General features: G+C 41.3%; 2 protein-coding genes across 4 annotated transcripts in view; one reads left to right on the forward strand and one right to left on the reverse strand.

The window, feature by feature from the left end:
* The window catches only part of EVI5L (ecotropic viral integration site 5 like), a 55,501-nt gene extending 41,654 nt beyond the window's left edge, over positions 1-13,847 (forward strand). For all 3 annotated transcript variants that reach the window (XM_063292504.1, XM_063292505.1, XM_063292506.1), the window contains 8 exons: positions 2,133-2,273; positions 3,328-3,456; positions 4,131-4,271; positions 6,353-6,511; positions 6,806-6,952; positions 7,346-7,441; positions 8,071-8,166; positions 9,164-13,847. In XM_063292504.1, the coding sequence (XP_063148574.1) occupies positions 2,133-2,273; positions 3,328-3,456; positions 4,131-4,271; positions 6,353-6,511; positions 6,806-6,952; positions 7,346-7,441; positions 8,071-8,166; positions 9,164-9,475 (1,221 nt within the window). In that variant the 3' untranslated portion in view covers positions 9,476-13,847. The remainder of the gene's footprint in view (positions 1-2,132; positions 2,274-3,327; positions 3,457-4,130; positions 4,272-6,352; positions 6,512-6,805; positions 6,953-7,345; positions 7,442-8,070; positions 8,167-9,163) is intronic.
* A 3,402-nt stretch (positions 13,848-17,249) lies between these two features.
* Positions 17,250-20,473, reverse strand: part of LOC134489690 (transforming growth factor beta receptor type 3-like) — a 30,433-nt gene continuing 27,209 nt past the window's right edge. Inside the window, exons 14-15 of the mRNA XM_063292507.1 lie at positions 19,052-19,157; positions 17,250-17,849 (exon numbers count right to left, since the gene is read on the reverse strand). Coding sequence (XP_063148577.1) covers positions 19,072-19,157 — 86 coding nt within the window. The 3' untranslated portion in view covers positions 17,250-17,849; positions 19,052-19,071. The remainder of the gene's footprint in view (positions 17,850-19,051; positions 19,158-20,473) is intronic.

The raw sequence follows: 20,473 nt of genomic DNA on the forward strand, positions 1-20,473 counted from the left end.
ACAGTCATTTCTTCAAAAATACCTCCTTTTATGCACCAATCCATCAAGTGGCACAGTTTAACTACTTCTTTAGACATTGCACTTAGCAAACCCCTTAACAGTTTTGCCATGTTTCTCTGAAATGTTTGTGATGTGTGAAGAAAATATAGCTCTTTTTTCCATTGGATTCCATTTCTTTGAAAGGCAGAGATTAGAGGACTTGTTGCCATCACTTCCAACTATAAATAAAGCCTAGGAAGTGTTAACGTCTCTGTAAATCTATTGCACTGATTTTTTTTCCTTCAGAAATACGTAGATCTGGACATGCTATCATAATTCTTCTAGGATTCTGTTCTTTGTCCAAAACTTGGAATAGTTCCCTAAAATTCTGCCTCCCTAAACCATTGAATCCACTTTTTTCCAAAATTGGTATTAGCTCCAGCATTCTACAGTTTAATAAACTCATTGTAGTATCATCTTTCCATAGTCAGAACATGAAGACTGAGTTACTAGAAGCAGATTATTAGTCTTAAAGCCGAGTATTGCTCTAATACAGCTTTGCTCAATCTGAATGCCCTCCAGATGCATCAGTCACAACTCCCAGAACTCTGCCAGCTCCTAGATTGGGGAAGGCTGCCCTATTACTAGAATCACCAGTCCAAACATGATTGGTTTTCTGCTGTACTACTGAATCCATTTGACTTTCTGCAAATTACTTTGGCAATCCAGGCATCTGCTCAACGTGGCTGAGAAGTTCTATTTAAAGGGCTCTTTGTAAAGAAAAATACCTTGAATAATATTTTCATATTTAGTGCAGAGGTGAGGAATCTGTGTTTCTCCACATATTCCTGAATGGTAGCCCCTGATATCTCTCACAATTAGCTATGCTTGCTGCAGCAGATGGGAATTTGAACACAACAACAAAAGGGCAACAGGTTTCCCATGCTTTATACTGTTAGAAAACATGACTATATTTCAAGAATATTACAGTATCTATATGAATTACTGTTTTAAACTGATAGAGGCCACTAAATAGTTCAAATGTAGTGGTGGGAGACCCTTCAGATCTTGATTATTTGTCCTTGTTTTGTTTCATGCAAACTAGCTACATTTCTTCAAAGCTGCTAGAGCAAGGTTTTTCAAACTGGGTTCCATGATGCCTAGGGTCCCACGAAAAAGTTGATGGGAATTCTGTGAGAGAGCAAGGAAAAAATATCAAATGACTTTCATGTATGATTAAACTAATTATTACAAACACATGTTTTGCTTTATTGCCAATTTTCTATCACTAGAGCTTTGCCTCTTGATCAAGGGGCTCTGAGAATTTTTTTTTTTAACTAACAGGTTTTATGACCTGAAAAACTTTGAAAGCCCATGTGGTAGAATCTTGAAATTTAGGTCTGTAGCATACTAAATTCCCATTGAGCTTGTAATCCTGGGAATTGTACTTATTGGGACTTTGCAAATTTGGAAAAACTGGGAATGGTGCAGAAATCAAGCAAAAGATGGACTATATGGACTTGTAGTTACCATAGAAGAGGCAGGAGAGCAGTCCAAATGCCCTGTATATAGTCTTTTCCCATTCAAAGTGAAGCTTCTTGAGGGGATTGAAAAGTTAGCCTCCTTTCTTAAGGCATTGGTTTGCACTAATAGTGAAGGCTTACTATGAAGATACTTTCAAATTAATAGTATTGATCATTTTGAGTTTGGACCACTTTCAAAATGGTCAGAACAGCTTTGGGACAACTTTCTTCAAGCTCATAGCAGGTGTTTTGAACTCAAATATTTTGAATTTGAAACCCTTTGAACACCTATACTGTAAGGAATAATCACCCTTATCTGCTTTATCATGTAGTTCAATTTTGTGCATAACTCAGTACTAGGTTTGACAGTCCTGAGTCAAGCTTCAAGTAAAAACTATTTTTAAGGCATGTGAGCAGTAGAAATATGTATCTTCTTGTGTTATACTAGAGCAACACTTTAGAATGCTGAATGTTAACAAGGATGGTTGCAAAGATTTTATTCTAAATCCAACCGCATTCGGCTTACTATAATGAAATAAATAGTTCCTTTGTTTTGCTGCTCATAAAGAAATCCCACATGAATGTCCTTTTCTTAAAAGAAAACATAACTTTGAGTCTTCTCTTCTTCAGGGTCAAGTTACCCGTGCACAGGAGGCTGAGGAGAACTACATTATCAAGCGGGAGTTAGCAGTTGTGAAGCAGCAGTGCTGCTCAGCCACAGAGAACTTGCAGAAGGCGCGAAGCACCATTCAGCAACTTCAGGACCAACAAGTAACTATGGGAGTGGAAGATACAAGAGTGAAAGGGGCTGTGTGATTGGGAGGGGGGAGGGAGGGGAGAGATTACATGCAAGCTGCCCAACTTAAACCATGGGATTTTAAAACCCATGTGACTGTTTTATGGGGGAACCCTGGAAGTGGTAAGTCCAGCCATTCCCATTCCCATTCCCATGGCAACTTCTTAGAATAAGCTATACAAAGCTGTATATTTTACTGGGCTGATTTTGGTAGTTAATGTTTTTCTTGAGATCAGCCATGTAGTGCAGGGCCTTCTTTTGCTCTTATCCCACTCTTAGGTTTAGGGAAGATTGTACATACTCAGATCCTTGCTTCAATATTTATCATACTTTAGTCTTGACCAGCTTTTCCCATCCTGAAGCATCTGAATGTGTTGAACTACAAAATAAACTTGTAACTTCAGCCTTTATGCCCATTAGAAATCTTGGCTGCTAATGTGACTTACTGTATAACACATCTGGAGGGCATCAGATTGAGGAAGTCCCATCTAGGAAAAGAATTATTCCTGGACATGACTATTCCTAATACTTATAACCCATGATTGAAGGCCAGATTTGAGAGTTCTGTGCATAGTCTCCTGAAATGGAAAGAAAAAAAAAAGGAACGACAAAACTGTAATCCACTAGGAGGCTATGGCTTTTATAGAGCAGAATAATGCTTATCTTCTTTTTCTATGGACCATAATTTAGTTTGCATTCAAAGTCACCCTCCCTGAACTGCAGTTTTCCTCTAAAGATAGAGCAATTTAAAAAAGGGCAGGGAGCTATTTTGTTCAGAAGAATGGCCTTCAGGAAAAGCCTTAAACATCTCTCTCCTTTGCTCCTCATACTCACAGCCCCCTTAAAACAACAAGCCATTCAGAGAATTCATAAGTTGCCTGCATTCCAACGTATATGATTCTGACTTCTAGTTGTAGAAATTAGAGCTAGTTGATTGCAATAAAAATTATAGGAACATTGGAGACTGCATTTATTTATTCATGGCTGTAGTAACTTGCATTGATTTACTAACATTTCTTTACTGTGTAGGGAAATCCCCGCTTCTCTGAGGAGTTTGTGAGCCATCTGGAAACAGAACTGGAGCAATCCCGCTTGAGGGAGTCTGAGACTCTGAGTGCTCTTAAAGAGATGCAGGATAAAGTCCTGGAGATGGAAAAGGTAACTTGTCTTTAAAAGACTGACCCAGAAGCAAGAAACACACACGTGTTAGAAAGTAACCAAGGCACGATCCCAGATAGCAGTATTTGAATTGGCTGAAGTCTAAGACACAATATAGATGCTCCAATAGAGACTTTTCTGCATCATGAATATTGATGAAGATTGTATCAAAAGCTTAAATGTATTAATTTCAACAAGTGTGAAAGTCCTAGGACTACGTTTTCTTTCTCACTGTTCTATTAGGAGTATCCCCTTTTAAAATGTATTCTTTGTGGTAACAATATTTACCTGTAGCAAATGACAATTTTGAAGGCATGTATAAATATGGTTTAATTATGTCAACATCTTAAGGAAAGATCAACAGTCTTTTTTTCCTGGTAAATTATTGGCTAAATTCATCTCAAGGTTCTGTGGTGGAGAAGGCAGTCGAGGGCCACCTCTGGGTGCAGATCTGACCTTGCAGGTGCAGAATGCCTAGAACCATCTTCAGCCATTCTAGGCTACTGGAAAGTGTTTGGGCCCAAAGTAGCCGACATTGCTGGGAGGCAGGAGCAGACTTGCTTGAGGTCCAAAGAGCTGCATAGGGAAGCCTAGCAGGCCAAAGGTTCCTCTATCTATGCTGTGGCATACTTAAAGACATATATAGCACTAATGCTTAAATCATCTCCTTCTAGAAAAACAGCTTGCTTCCAGATGAAAACAATGTGGCCCGTCTGCAGGAAGAACTGAAGGCTATGAAGGTGCGGGAGTCTGAGGCAATGAAATCCTTCAGAGAGCTGCAACAGCAGGTGAAGGAGCTCAATGACAATTGGCAGGTATGCTACATTTGAAAGATGCTGTACCTGGTGACATCTCACTTGTTTGACATAGTTGGCAAATTTCTTGGCTGCGTTCATGGTTTTAATATATATTTTTGCATAGAAGGCCGCAAGGACTGATCCTGTAAATTACTTAGCAATTAGTATCAAATGAATTAATAGGAAGCACCTTCAGGGTTGCAAACGTTTGGAGAACCACTAGATGGCAATAAAGGACTAGAAATTCTTGTATCTCCTTGCTGCCATCTACTGGTCATCAGGATTTTTTTAGCTTAGATTTGGGAGCTCCAGGAGCTTAATAAAATCTGGTTTGATGCATAAATCATGTTAAGCAACAAAATCCTAAAACTGGTAATGTTTGATAAAGTAGCAATAAGTTTAGAGTTACAGGTGAATGAACAAAGTTGTAGTTCAATGTATAGCACGTGGTTTTTATGTAGACGCTTCCCAATTTCTTCATATCGGATTGAGAAAGGTCTCTCCAAGATCTTGGAGGTAGACTGCTTGTCAGTGTAGATGGTGGTAACTAAATGGATCAACAGATACTAAGCAAGCATGTGTTGAGCAAACTGTTGTTCTGATTTTTTTCAAGATTTTTCCAATTTCTTGTTTTAAAGGTGGCATGAATGAAGTGCCATGTTAGAAGAAAAATTCAACTACAGGTAGTCCTCGGGTTACGACGGTAATCGGGACCAGAATTTCCATTGCTAAGCAGTTGTAAAGTGCAACATCATGTGACTGCATCGCTTAGCGATGGAAATCCCGGCATTTCCGATTGCCATCATTAACCAAATTCCACCGGTTGTTAAGCGAGGATCCACATTGATCCAAGCCATTTCCAGCTTGGTCCCTCCCAACCCCGAGCTTCAGTAAGGTAAGGAATTGCCTCCTCTCGAACACCCCTCACCCACATCTCTCTCCCCCTTTTCTGCCCTTTTGGCCTCCCTGCACAACGGCACTCCTCAGTGGTGGTGGCAGCGCTGGGGCTGAAGTAGAGGCCTGGGGTCTTCAGCAGTCTCAGCTGGCCACCACCATCCCTGGGGCAGAACTTCAGCCCCAGTGCCACCGCCGCCACCACCAAGGAATGCCACTTAAGCCCTGAGCTGTGGCCAGCCACCCTGGTGCCATAGCACAGAGCCCCAGCAGCCCTGCGTTCTGTGGGCCCTGCTGCCCCCAGCTGACCTTCGCCATCTTCTTCCTCCTGCTGCTGATGAGGTGCCCCTGGCCTGGCCCTATTCAAGGCAGAGTCTGGCTGCACTAGGCCTTCTTCCCGAGGCCGCTCCAAATTGCACACTGCCTTCTTGCGATGTTTCTGATAAGCTCGCTAGAAGGCCATGCCTGCCCCTCTCCAAATTGCACCCGGCCTTCTCATGATGCTTCTTGCAATGTTTCTGAGGCCTTCCAAAGTATCGCGAGAAGGCAGCACAGACGATTTGGAGAAGGGCATGCATGGCCAGCAGCTGCCTTTCATAGGGTCACACCAGGCGTGCCTTGTCAGCAATGGGAGGAAGAAGACAGCGGGGACAGTGGCAGCCAGCTGAAATGGAGTGCCGTTGTGCAGGGTGGCCAAAAGGGCAGAGATGGGGGGGAGATAGGCGGGTGGGAGGAGTTGATGCACCCCTGCAGTCATAAGTGCAGGCCAAGGGAAGGGAAGTCTAATATTCAATTACTGTCTTCTTATGTTTTCTGTAAAGCCGTCAGTGCTGTTGTTTATCAGAACTAAGTTGTCAGGAGAACCAACTTCTACCAGACCTGATAAAGATTATTTTATTTATTAGATTTATATTCCAGCTTTCTCCATCCTGTTTCTCCCCCACATCACTAACCCTGTCAGAGAGCGACAGGCCCAAAGTCACTCAGTGAGTTTTCATGGCTGATGGTGGAAACTGCATCTCCTCACTCTCAGCTCAACCTCTTAACCACTACCCCACACTTATGATGACCATGACCTTGCCATTTAGATGCAGAATAAGCATAATACTGCTTTCTGTTTTGTTGTGTCCATACTCAGCCTTGGTACTCCTGGACCCAATATGCTTGGGCCTAGATTTGCAGATGATAGTTCTGCTCCCCTTTAGGCCCATCTGAGCCGGACTGGTGGGCGATGGAAGGACTCTCCCCGAAAGAACACAATGAACGATCTCCAGGATGAACTGATGAACCTCCGTCTGCGGGAGACACAGGCCCAGGGTGAGGTCCGGGAACTGCGTCAAAGAGTGGTGGAGCTTGAAACCCAGGTGAGTGAGTGACAATTGTGGCAGTTCTCCTCTCCACTAAGAGTATTCCTACGGTTAGACATAATGAGTTCTTTCTACCTGCAATTTCTTTTTTCCTGAGATACAGCAGTTGTTTCTATTTTTTTTAAATGTGCAGTTTTGTATTGAATGTGGAAGTGCAAAGTTTTCAAGCATATGGCATGGTCTCTCTGTGTGTGTATGAGTGTACACACACCTCAGGTAAGGCTGTACTATGCACCAATGTAGTTTTCATATGTGACAGAGTATCAGCTGCCCCTTACTCTTCTTTTCTAGGATCAGATTCACAGCAACCTCCTCAGTCGGATGGAACAGGAGTGTTCTGGGCTGCATGAAAAGGTGCAGTATCTCACTGCCCAAAACAAAGGGCTGCAGACACAGTTGAGTGAGACCAAGCGCAAGCATGCTGAATCTGAGTGCAAGGTGAGTTACCCCATTAAAGGGTACAGGGCACATGGCTTTCCCATACAGTATAAAATGAATCAAGCTTGCTCAACTGCTGCTCAAAGGAAGGAGCTCCAAACCAGAATTCTGATTCGTAAAGCTTAGCTTGTTTTTTAAAAATCCTTGGATGTTGGAGTTACCCAGCACTAGTGCACCACAGTGTGCTGATCTGCCTATTGTCAAAATGACCCAAATCCTGTCCCTGGAATAGTTTCCAGGAAATTTAGTGACTCAGCATGAGTATAATGGCATCTACAGCTGCCATGAGGAATTGTAGGAGCTAAGACTTTTTTCCTGTTCCATATGTTGTGCAGATCTCCTTGCTTGCAGTCTGGTGGGCTGCTTCCATTGTTTTTTTATTATCTGTTGCAGAGCAAAGAAGAAGTTATGGCTGTTCGCCTGAGAGAAGCTGATAGCATGGCTGCTGTTGCAGAGATGCGGCAGAGGATTGCTGAACTGGAAATCCAGGTTAGGGGAGAGTAACCAGCAGGTGTCCTTTTCAGCCACAAGTTAAACAAGAGCCAGCAGTGTGTTGGCAGCTGGGAAAAAAGCAAATGCTCTCTTGAGGGATTAACAGAAGCATAGAGTCCAGATCATGGGAAGTAATTGTTCCACTATACTCAGTGCTTGTTGGACCCCGTGCCATGTCCAGTTCTGGGTACTACAGTTTAGAAAGGACACATTGGAGCAAGTTTAGAGGAATGCTACTAAGCTAGTGAAGGATCCCCTGAACCAACTCCTTTGTGGAAGAAATTGGTACTATATGTTTAGCCTACAGAAAAGACCGAGGGGAGATATAATAGCATTTGTTAGATACCTGAAGAGTTATCACACAGTTGTTGTTCTCCTTTGCTTGTTTGTTCTCCTTTCTTCAAACTGGCTGGCTGGAAAGTTATCTGCCAGTGCTGCTCTAGTGGATTCTGCACTGGGGAGCAGGGAAAACTGGACTCGATGGCCTCTAAAATCCCTTCAACACTATGGTTTGGTTATTTATGCAGGTCATGAAATAATATATGTGCTGGGCTAAAGTCAGAAGCTGTCATGCCCTCTTCTCCAAGCAACGATCATTTTTATCCCCCTCTTCTTTTCACATGCAGAGAGAAGAAGGAATGATCCAAGGTCAACTCAACAATTCTGACTCCTCCCAATACATTCGTGAACTCAAGGAGCAGATTGATGAACTCAAGGCAGAGGTGAGCCCAACCTAGTGGGAGAAACCATTGAGGCATTTCTGATGCCTTCTCTGTTGGACCGGGTTAACAAGTCACAGTTGTCTTTTCTATCCAAAACAGGGAAGGATTGCAGAGCTATGAATTCTCTTGGTCAGCTCTTAGTATGTAAACTAATCAAGTAGTCCACGGTTTCTCAACCAGGCTTCCATGGAACCCTAGGGTTCTGTGAGAGGTCACTAGGGGTTCCCTGGGAGAGCACAATTTATTTAAAAAATTATTTCAAATTCGGGCAACTTCACATGAAAGAGGTAAGTTACATTCTTTATTTTTAGTTTAAGAACACTGTCGATGCATATATACAGGCCTACCCATGAAACGGATATAATAATTTTGTAACTTGTGGCCTATATTTGAGCCTGAATGTTCCCTGAGGCCTGAAAAATATTTCAAGGGTTCCTCCAACCTCCAAAGGTTGAGAAAGGCTGGAGTAGTCAGTTTGAACTATATTAGTACAATAGCAGCCAGACTTCCATCAGGCAAAAGTCAGTTTTTATTGGGAAGAAAAGCCCACACAAATAAACGTCATGTTGAAAGGCACAGAGTTCAAAGGCCCCATGTCCTGTGTGATTTAAAGATCTGCTGAGACTTGTCCTTAAAGTGGCTGTCTCTCTTTAGGTTTTTGAGATAACCTATAGAGAAGTGAATCTTCTCTTACGTGTTGGTTGTTATTACTTGTTATCCTTTTGTTTGTGATGCCTTGCCAGTCCAAGGAAAAAGAGGATATTTGTGTACAACCCCCACCTCTAGTAAGTCTTAGGCTGGGACATGGCTTTCGTTATATAGCTATTCCATGGCAAGCAGGAACTTGGCTTATGTGTAATAAAGCAGCAATTCCCTCTTGTCCACTATGGATTATTTTTCTAAATCCAAGTTATTCCCAGAGCTTCAGTGGATTTCATCGTGCTGAATGCCAAACCGTCGTAGCGGCCCCAGTATCTTCTCTTCCTGTCTCCTGCAGATTCGTCTGACGAAAGGACAGAAGCCTTTTGAGGACTCTATGGGCTTTGATGGTATACATATTGTGAGTCATCTGGCAGTGGATGATGACTCGCTACATTCTTCAGATGAGGAATTGCTGACCAGCCCTATGGTAGTGGGTGCCCTGCAGGATGTCTTGTACCCACTGTCTCCCCACAACACACATTTTCTGCATGGCACTGAAAGCTCTGGTAAGGAGAGTGATGGCACCACAGATAGCGATCCAGACGACCCTGCCTCTGCCACTGAGGCCAATGGCGCGATCATCTTTGCAGAGGCCCTGGGCAACTGAGGAGTGGTGTTGCCATCCCAGCTCCATCTGGAAGGCAGCTGATCCACTGGCTATGCTGTACTGAGGAGTCAGGGACCAAATGGAACTGAGTCTTCTGCCCAGTGACTGTCATGCCTCAGATGTGGCATGGTGTGCCCCACATGAACTATATTGATTGTTGTCAGCACTGCCTTTTTTCAGCTTTGTCACTGGGAGTTAAAATCCAAATCCAGGTATTGGTCTCATCCATGTCCTGCTTTCCACACTTTTTTCCTTCTCTACACAAAGGTTTGCACAGAGGAGAACTTTGAAGGGGCAGCAGAAGCAGTCAATCCACTGATTCCCTAAAATACAGCCCAGTTGTATTCAGTCTGTCTCCTTGCTGTGCTTGGAGAAGGGAAAGGGGTTAGTCTTCCCTTTATTTATATTTGTCTCCTAGCATGCTGCTCTGCATCCAGAGGAGAAAACTGAGTGCCTCCATACTTGTTTGTAATTTTCCACCCTGAAAAAAGGACAGGAAAGGAAAGTAAGCTTCTGAAGAGGTGATTGAGGGAGTGAGGGAGATAATATTTTTGTTCCTTGTGTGTTATTTATTTCTAGAGTGCAATTACTAATCCATCTCTTTGAAAAGGTCACTGATTTGGAGGGCTTTTATGGAGTAGCAGAAACTGCTTCTGTACCTAAACATACATTTTCTATTTAGTTATGTAAAGGGATATTCACTAACTCCACTTTTGTAGTCATCTTTTCAAACACTGTTTTTTGCAGTATTCTGGCTCAGTGCCCAATTTGACTCAGGCAGGAGGGCAATCCTTCAATGCATGCGTACTCACACACACACACACACACACACACACACACCCCTAGGGGGAAAAGATACATTAGTAAGATGCTCCTTGAGTCATGAAATCAGTATTAATTGCTAAACTTTCAGGCAGCTAAGAGTTTGACAAATGAAGTTACTATGTGGAGAGAGAGAAATACAGTGGAATGTCCAGATAGCTGGTTCTGCCAAGACAAAAAAAAAAAAATGGAAGCCCCCAGGGGCTCAAATTTGAATTACACATCAAGTAAAAATGAGGTTCCTAGTATTGCCTTTGCCTCCAAACACTAGTAGGGTAGGGGTAGCTGGGGAGAACCAGCAAAAAAGGTATGCCTATCCCTTTGTGCTTTTATTGATGATTCTGTGCAGATGTTCCCCGGTTCCTTTAAGCACTGGGCACATTTGCTTGTATAAAATGTAGTTCTGCTCCAAGCAGCAATTCCTTGTGGAAGTGAGCCTCTTCTTGAAGTGTGTGTGTGTGTGTGTGTTTATGGGGGGTGGTTGGGGGCAAGGCAGGGTGGGGAAAAGAACATGTTTTCTTAACAAGATTAGCTTCTAACAGCAAAAGGATTGCCAGCAGCCCACTTAATGACAGTTGGTAAATAAAGAACCCATAATTTACTTGGGGCTTCCATTGAAGAAGAGTTTAAATAAAACTGTACAGTGATGCTTACCTCAGTTGGAAATACTGCAGTCATTGCAATGCTATTTGTAATTCAGTTCATATTCAGTTAGCTGCAAAAAGGTTTGTTTTCCACAAAGTGGGGGGCGGGCGCATCAGTAGTTGAAAAAAATCAGTGGAGCATTACTTAGGAGCACTTCATGTTTTTTGCAGCTAGAAATAATGCTGCAGTTGATACTCAGATACCTTCTCTTCATTTTTAGGGTACAGAACGGAAAACTGCTTAATTTTGTTCCCTTTCCTTAACAGAGTCCAGGTTTAAGAGTATTAAAGCTACTCTGCCATAGCATGTTTTTGGGGAATTGGTGCAGCACCCGGACATCACCGGGACTAAGATTCCAGACTCTACCGCACCAAAAAATAGGGCAAGACAGCTTTATGGAAAATGCCTTTGAAAGACATGCAGTACTGTTTCTTTCCATTTAAATTAGGGAGGTGTGCTGTTTTGAAATATTTAGCATTGCAAGGTGTCTGAATAAAGGTATTATTACAAATGATAATGTTACAGCTGAGAATAAAGATCACCTGCACTAGAAGATGGAAAGGGTTTCACAGAAGGTCTATGAAAGAGGCTGGGCAGATGCAGAACGTCGAAGATGTAAGGCTTTGACCCTGCCAAGAAGGTAGGCAATTTTGTTAAGCAAGATCTCTGGTTGTGGAGGGCCATCTATGAAGAGGTTCAGGTAGTTTTTGAATTGGAGAATGAAATATTCCTCCCCTCAGGGAAGAGGGCCATTTCTTGCTATGGACGTATTTTCTTCATCCTTTGCTCAATTTTATTTCCTTTCTCATCTGTAGCAAATTAATATGCCTTTTAATTTTACCTAACTTGTAAAGCCTGCAACTTTATTAATAACTGAAAATGTTCTGTATCAGACACATAGACCTCTCTTTTTGGAAGAGTTCCCCATGACCCTTCCCTTGGCATGAGTTTGGAAGGGATTTGTAAGGGAGAAGCTGCTTGGATTTTCCAAGTGCTTTTTCAGCTCCCAAGTCAGTGAGGGTAAACCAGCATTTGTGAAGCAGGAAAATAAAACCTGCATCTGCCTAGCCACCTACCACATGGCTGGCCCTGAACTATTGAACACACACACACACACACACACACACACACTTACATAATATGCCCAGGGAAAGGCACCAGTTTGGCATAGTCTTGCATATATTACATACACGTTTTACACACATACACATACACCCACGCTACACTGTATTACTAAAACTTTGTAATTTGCCCTTTCATTATTCAGTCTCACATAGAGGTAATCAGAATAATATGTGGTCCAGATGAGTTCAGTTTGCACTGTTGTTTTGATCTGCTTGTATCAATCTGAAGCTCCCCTCCCCTCCCGCTAGCAGTGGGCACATGTTTGCAGTGTTGGATGGCTTGTGAAGCTGTTTGCCAGTTGTGCATAATTCCTAGCAGTTGTGGATACTTGTTTTGTGTAGTGCTATCTGAATGCTTACTGCCTCCAAAATTACACGTTAGGAAGACCTTTAACTAATGCTACTTCTAAATATGAAGTAACTCCATTGACTTTAGTGTTCCATAATTACACTGGAGTAAATGAGAGAAGGTGGTTCAAACCATATCCAAATTGTTTTTTCAATTTGGTTCAAGATGTTATTGTTAAACTTAGTCTTCATTCATTTAGCTGATTTATCCTTTAAGGTTCATTGTGGCATAACCCTGACTGAAGTGAAGTCTGTTAACCTCTTCTATACAAATTGTTCACATTACTGAAGCTTTTTTCCAGTGTTTAGATCGTGGCTGTAGAGCCTTTTAATACAGTTTATTAAATGATGCCACAAAATCTGACTTCCCCCTCTCCACTGCTTCTATACCTGCAACTGTATAGAAGCTTGAAGAAAATGATAACTTTCTTTTTCTTCCATGCCAGCAGTTACTAGGAACTACAGGATATATAAAAAGTGTTTTGGTCTAATTTCTCAGAGTAGATCCATGGAACTTCGGAGCACAAGAGTTGAATCCTCCTTTTGCAGATTCCCAGGAGATAGTATTGATTTTTATCCTGTTGGAGCTCTGGATGGTAAACATAAAACCATGTGATAAAAGTTATTATATCAGATAACTTGCAATGAAACCTTTCGAAAATTAATAATAATGTAAGTATTAGGAGCAAGAGACTGGGCGAGTGATAGGAATTTTAATTTCATTACAGCAAAGTGCAGGAAACTCAGCTGTTCAAGTTGGCATAATCTGTTGCTTTTGGTTGAGTTTGGTTAGATACCAAATGTCATGAATAAACCACAGTATACTGAATTACATTAGGTCATGAAAAACATAGCCTTGATTCTAGTGGAATGAGCTTGATTTACCAAGTGAACCATGTGTCTAGTTCTTCAAAAAGAATCCATTTTCATCAAGATACCCATGACCCCCAGCCCAGACCCATTCCTCTGCTGGATATAAATTACAATATCTCCAAGAAATTTTCTTTTTTCTTTTTGAAAGTGCAGGCCTACTGAAAACTATCCATCCATAGAATCCATGGCAAGCATGTTATAAGAAAAGTGCAGCCAGCCAATCCTGGTAACCTGAGAATCAAACACTTGTTTTTGATCTGTATCTTAGAGCAAAACTATCTGCCTAATTAGGGTTTTTTTTTAATTTGTAGGAACTTTTCTGAACATGGTTATGAGTTTCCAAGACAAACTATATGTAAGCCAGTCATTTGCTTCTGTTTTTAAATTTTCTTTTGCCCTTGGCATGAAGTATTATAAACAAATTTTAAAGGATGAAGCCAGTTCTTAATGCAGTGGTTCTTGTGCGGATTCTTCCCTTGCATTTCCTTTTGTGGCTATTCTTCGGGCCTTTATTCTTTCCCCAGTGAAGGTGCCAAACCCACTCAGTCCTTTGACATATGGGGTAGTAAAGGTAAAGGTTTCCCTTGATGTAAAGTCCAGTCGTGTCCGACTCTAGGGGGTGGTGCTCATCTCTGTTTCTAAGCCTTAGAGCCGGCGTTGTCCATAGGACACTTCCGGGTCATGTGGCCAGCATGACGACACGGAACGCCGTTACCTTCCCGCCGAAGCGGTACCTATTGATCTACTCACATTTGCATGTTTTCGAACTGCTAGGTGAGCAGGAGCTGGGACTAGCAACGGGAGCTCACCCCGCCACGCGGTTTCGAACCGCCGACCTTCTGATCGACAGCTCAGCGGTTTAACCCGCAGCGCCACCGTGTCCGACATATGGGGTAGCTATATATATAAATTCTCAGTAGAACTTGGTGAGAAAGGAAGCAAAACACCACTTTGAGGTGCATTTTTGTTTCTGCCATGAGTTTCCACAGGTATATCCTCTCTTACCATATCTTCCCTGGCGTACCCTGTACTTCTGTCCCCCAGTATTTATAACAACACAGAGCCATTAGGAATCTCCTGTGCTTTGCAGTAGGGTTCACATTCTTATGCTAAGAAAGAGAAGCCACCTGTAAAATAGTTCAATACAGCCAGTACCTTAAAGCAGCCTGCTATGTTTGGCCCCAGCAGATTCCTTTGGACAGGCTAGGCTGAAGATGGTGCTTGTGGTAGCTACCAGCATACTTCAATTTGCACTTTAATAGGGTGTTTCTTTAGATTTCCTTCTACATAGAAGGAAATCAATGTGGTGCTGTGTTAGGGCTGGGAGTGGGACTGTTACTTCTGTTCTCCCCCCAGGTTTGACACTTGACTTTGAATCGCTCACTAGCTTGAATGCATCCCTTTTGGGTGCCAGTACCCCTTCCTGTTTAAGCAGGAAGAACTATTCTGTGTAACTTTCGATGGCAAGTTATAAATTACACTAAATAGGTATCTTTCTTCCCCACTCCTATCCTGGGCTGCAGTGCAACCTACCAAAAAAAAAAAGTAAGTTCCAGAGAACTGAGTGGAATTAGAAATAGAGGTAAGAGAAACTGGTCTGTATTTCCTAGGTCCTAGTTTATTCAGCCTTTTATAATAGAAACCACATCATTTTAAGAGTAGCAGAGCCAAACTGAAGGCATGGTGCTTCTCACCATGAAAAGGTACATTTCCAGTCCTGGAATAAATTCTGTAAAACTGCTCTGATTATGTAAGGCATGTACTGGTTAGCATCTGTGAAATTGCCGGCACACACTGTTAAAAATAATGCTATTGTTTTTAATGGGCAAGAGTAAGAGTGTGAATGCTCCCTTTGAGAGGCATACCTGCTCCAGTGTTCAAGTTATATATTGTTTAAATTAATTTCACATAACAGGTGAAAAACTCATTATGAATGCCTGTAGAATATTCTGTAGTCTTTACCTCAAATTGTTAAACACTACTGTTAAAAGACATAAGATTTTTTTCATTATTACATTTATTTTTCATTATTTTCTTAAGAAAATATAATCGTGATGAAGAAAACCATGTAATCCCTGTGGGATTTGTTTCCACAAAATCTCTGGTTTATTATGCTGTTGGGATACATTGTCCTCTCTTTATTTCTCCCGCACACATACAAATACACCTCTGTATTGTGAAGAGAGAATTTTTTAGTGGTACCAAAATTAAGGTTGATCAGAACATCTTTGCAACAGATTTTGATAAAGCAAGAGCCTTAGGATATAAAAATGTATGTTTGGGCATGATAATGATGGAAAGGAAGGAATAATAACCTGAGATGGTAACCCAGCTGAAGAATTTTATTTAATCAGGATAGACAATAGGAGATCATGCTTTGGATTGTGAATAATCAGGCACCAAATATGTTTTGATTATGCAAATTGCTTAAGCAGGTTTGATACTGAGGTGATGAAAAAAAGAAAGCTTCCCTCTTTGGCTATGAAGTCATTGCCTAGAAAATCCTGGGGAACCTTTGTTCCAGAGAAAGTGTTCTGCCATGTGTATGTAAAAATATTCTTGCTGTGTGTGTGGTAGTTTCTGAAATGCACAAAATTTGATTGGGATCAGCTTGCCGGCTGCTATACATTAAATTGGCCACACTGCATTGAAGTTAGCGATGCAAACTCACCACATCTTTGTTGTATATCTAGTTCTCACGTTTGAAAGTGGAAGAGCTAGTGAAGTCAACAACACGCTCTACCGTATTGGGGCTATCACATGCACAGTGCTCTTCCCTGCCCACATTTTATCTTCATATACTGACTTCCTCCTATTCTGTACAGCTAGACCACTGATTGCCAGCAGGCTGCTGAATATCCAGAAGCAGTGTGCTGGTAACGGTGTGCTTGCTTTCCAGGTGAGAATGTATTGTTCTCTCATATCCCCAACTGTTCCAGAAATCATGTGTTTAGTGTAAGTACGTACCAGTGTCCCTTCTCTGCTACTCAGAATATAACTTCCATTCTTTCCAGCCCATTCCCATTTTAAAACAAATATTGTTGTACAAAGTATCTGTACTTAAAAAAAATAATAAACTATTTACACTGACTTTAACTTAGTGTCTCAGGCCTTGTCGGACATATAGTACTATCATTGGGAAAGAGTGCTTGTGTACCTTGGGAGTGTCAACATCTGCATTACAACTGTTCCAAGATTGGGAAGTTTCTCTCCAAGATAGCTTTTTCAAGAAAATGTTGTGGATTGTAGTCACAACTGGAAGGCCTATCTTGTCATCCTTACTACTCACAAGAGTCCCACATCACACCCAAAGTTCTGCTAGCCAACCTATGATAGGCTAAAACAAATATGTGGTCCTTTATGCAGAATACCTGACAACTTCAGGGAAGCTTATAGTAGGATAATTGCTTGGGCATGAATGTAGGGAACCTGTGGGCATCAGCTCCCATCAAGTAGGGATGCCCTAGGCACAAATTCTTCTATAGTGCCATGTTATTGGCAAAATTATTTCTGTATGCATTGTAGGAATGAGCCCAGATTATCCTTTTTCTCAACATTTGGGCCAATAATGAAGGTTAAATTAGAAGCTGTTAACAAGTGCAGCAACATAGATATTAATCACTTGACCACTAAATAAAGGTTTGCAAGCAAAGCAGATGTTATAATTGATCAAGTGGCATTTCAAAATAATAGTATTATAAAGCTGAAGACCACTGCTGCTGAAAGAGAATCACAGTGCATTTTTTGCCAGTCTGCTCAACAGTTTAATAGAAAGCAAACCACGTCACTTGCATTATGAGTGACAAAACTAATCCCAGAAGTTTTGCTAAATTTTAACTTTTTGCTACTTGCCTCCTTGAAAACTTTTAGAGCTGGTATTTAGTTTATATTTCAACGTAGTTTAATATTTATTCATAAAGGCTGGACTGATACAAGATTCTAGGCTATGCTAAAATGTAGTTTAACACGTTGTGGAAATTCAGCCTTTTCTTAGTACACTTGGGTTACTGGATCATTACATTAAAATCTAAAATAGTTTATTTGTTGGATAGGGCATGTCATGTGAACACAGCTGATACACAGTATTAGCACTATTGGATAGGAAAACACAGCCAGACAACACTCAGTGGGAATATTAAACATTCCCTGATCTTTCTTTTCTCCCAAAGTGTTTAATTGACGACTTCCCCAAGTATAAGAACAGCAGCATATCTGACACAGTAGAGGAATGTACGTATTTTAGCACAGACTGAAGCAGGAGAGTTCCTTTTGTTGATGCCCCAGTAAGAGAGAGGAGCCATACTCTAATGAAGCAACACAGCTTTCTAGTCTTCCACTCTGTTCCATAATGAAAAGCCTTCCTACTGCTAATTTACTTATTGACGCTAAAGCTTCAAGCACCAAGTCAGGTAGTGTAAGAAGATCTTGAAGCCTCCAGTTGTTAATAGGGCACTATAGTGCACTATAGCTGAAATCTTCATAAATGTATCTGATATGGGAGAATACTAGTAGGTTTATAGAAGCTTGATCAAAGCTTGAAGCTTGAAAAGTCATCCCAGAATCTGTAAGAGATTAAAAAAAAAAACATGAATAGAAAGATGGTTTCCATACTGTCCCTTTCCTGTATTTCTAGCCACCCTGTTATGGTTCTCATCTTCCTCTCTGCAGCTTTTTGCATGTCAGTTGCTCCTGTCCTCAGCAGATTGCAGCAGCTGTCACTCTTGGCTGAGCTCAGAAAAACTGAACAGCGCTGGACTCAGGACTTGGATGAGATGAGGGAACACCAGGAAATCCCAGGGCCACAGACTAGACTGGGAAGTCAAAAAACATCTCAAAGAAGGCAATGGCAAGCGTTTCCATCTTACTGACAAGAAAACTACATGAGCAGGCACAAGGAGTCATCAGGAGTTGAGCTTGACTCAAGATTCTTCACCTTTACAAATTACTATTGATACATTTTCATAATTGATACAAGCTTGCCCTTTATTCTGGAATGCCTCCCTTGTCAATGTTAATAGCACAAGAGCAACGCTTTTATACATGAACTATGGAGTAAATTTTAACAGCTGCTTTACAGCTCCTTACTGGCTCTTTCCGTAAATGGCCACATGGCTGGTTTACAGTTTAGCATACTAAGCAACGTTACTTCCCATCACTTTTTAAACCATAATATATTGCAGACAGTGGTAGCTCTGCATTTTGCAACAGCTGGAAGCAGTTCTTGTTATACATGCTGCTCCATATTCACCATCTCTGTGTTCACCATTTTTGAGATCCATGTGCAGTAAAGCAGTCACAAAAACAACAGGCAATATGTCTTAGCAATTGCAGCCCAGGGAAATGTTCAGGCTCTTTCAGATTAAAGGGTTTTTACCAGAGTGCATGTTTGGTCTTTCACAAGGCTATCCATTTCAGTCAAGTGGCACAGGAAATGGAACCTAGTATGCTACACTAGCCATTCAGCTTGGAAATGCTAGGTTGTCATGGCATCCACCCAAATGTGGCACAAAGTTTCAGCCAGTGAAAAGTAGGACAGCTGCAGCTGCGTGCAGGATCACTCACGTGTGAGTTGCTTCATTGCCAACCTAACACTTGCTCAAGAGTTCTTTATTCTCAATCAAATCCACAGAATAAGTAACATCTCCATTGAAAATTAAACATAGTTCCACATTGTTACCATCTGACAAAAGATTTGGCCCTCACTGCTTTTGTTGTTATTGTATCCCAGCTGCATTTTCCCACAAACTTTTACAAATTCAGCTACCTGTGTTTCAAGAGAGGCTTCTAGGGCAGGGAACCATGTGCAGGGCTGGCTACATTCAAAGCTGAGGAAATATTCAGAGAAGTGGAGACACCTGTTTCTTCAGGAGCTGGTAGGTGAAATGCAATAAAATATAAATGAGTTGTTCTCTTTCTTCCTCCAGCAGCTACTGCTGCTTGCTTGCAATATAGGGTTATTGCCTCTTCCAGAAATGGGCAAACTTGCCTTCTACTGTTCGCTTTAGGTTAATTTATGAGCATCTGTGCACAGTTCCAGTTTCTTACTGTTAAGTACTGAGATCAAACAAAACTAGCTGAGATGTACAACAGTCCTGCTTTGGGCGTATTTCTCATTGGCTCAGAAGCAGGGAAAGGAACTTTTGCACAAAGTAATTCACTGAAATATTTGAAGAACACTAGGGTAGAGAAAATTATGGGTTCAAGCCAAATTAGGGATTCCCATGGAAGAATGAACAAGACCGTCTTTTGTATGAGGGGAGAGGAGACAGGGATCTGTGCATCCTTACTGAACTACAATTCCCATAATAATTTGGGGAAAACACCCCAGTGAAATATAAAACCAATAAAATTAACTAGGTTGGCTTTCTTCACATGCAGAGGTCAATTATTTGTCAAAACTAGGAATACAATATCAAGAAATACAGCTACCAAGGCTGGCTTCTCAAACTACCTCACCTTTCTCAGTTGCAAGTTGAATCTTCTTTCTGACAGTGGTCTTACCTAAGAATTCAAGGACAGTGGTAGCATATAAAACATTTATTTTTAGAACTCATTTTTTTCCTGGGGGAAAAAGCATGAAAAAGAATATGCAGTATCTACTAGAAAATTTGAAGAAAGAAGAGGGTCGTGAAAGTGGACTTCAGTATCCCACAGGTTTAACTCCCCGTTCTGACCCCCACTTCGTATCACTTCAGCAGTTATCATCATTCTTTTCTTCATGGTGAGAGCTGGGACTTGAAAATTAAGCTTATGCACAGAAAGCATTGTGACATGTTGTCTACTTTAGTCTGTTTCTTATAAGAGTAAATATTAAATGTGCCAGATCAGAAGGCTGAGGAATTTTAACTATAGATCCTCATCTAAATGCCATATCTGATCCTGCCATTAATTAAACTGCAATTATTTGTTGTCATTTTTAACACCTTAATTCACTGCTCCTCTGTACTTAAGCCTAAGTCCATCATTTGGTTTCTTTCCAGTTTTTTTCCAACCTTCTGTGTTGAATCTCAGGTCTTGTTAAAGCAATAATTGCAATAATGGTGCAGTCAATAAAAGAAGGAACAAAGTGACAGGAAAGTTAAGAGGATCAAATATTTCCAGAAGGTTTGGGGGGTTTTCAAACCCATGATAATGAAAGCTCAGCTAAAAATATTTATTAGATTTACTGTATATCCCACCTTTATTC

Source organism: Candoia aspera, chromosome 2 (assembly GCF_035149785.1).
Source record: "Candoia aspera isolate rCanAsp1 chromosome 2, rCanAsp1.hap2, whole genome shotgun sequence".
Taxonomy (NCBI): Eukaryota; Metazoa; Chordata; class Lepidosauria; order Squamata; family Boidae; genus Candoia; species Candoia aspera.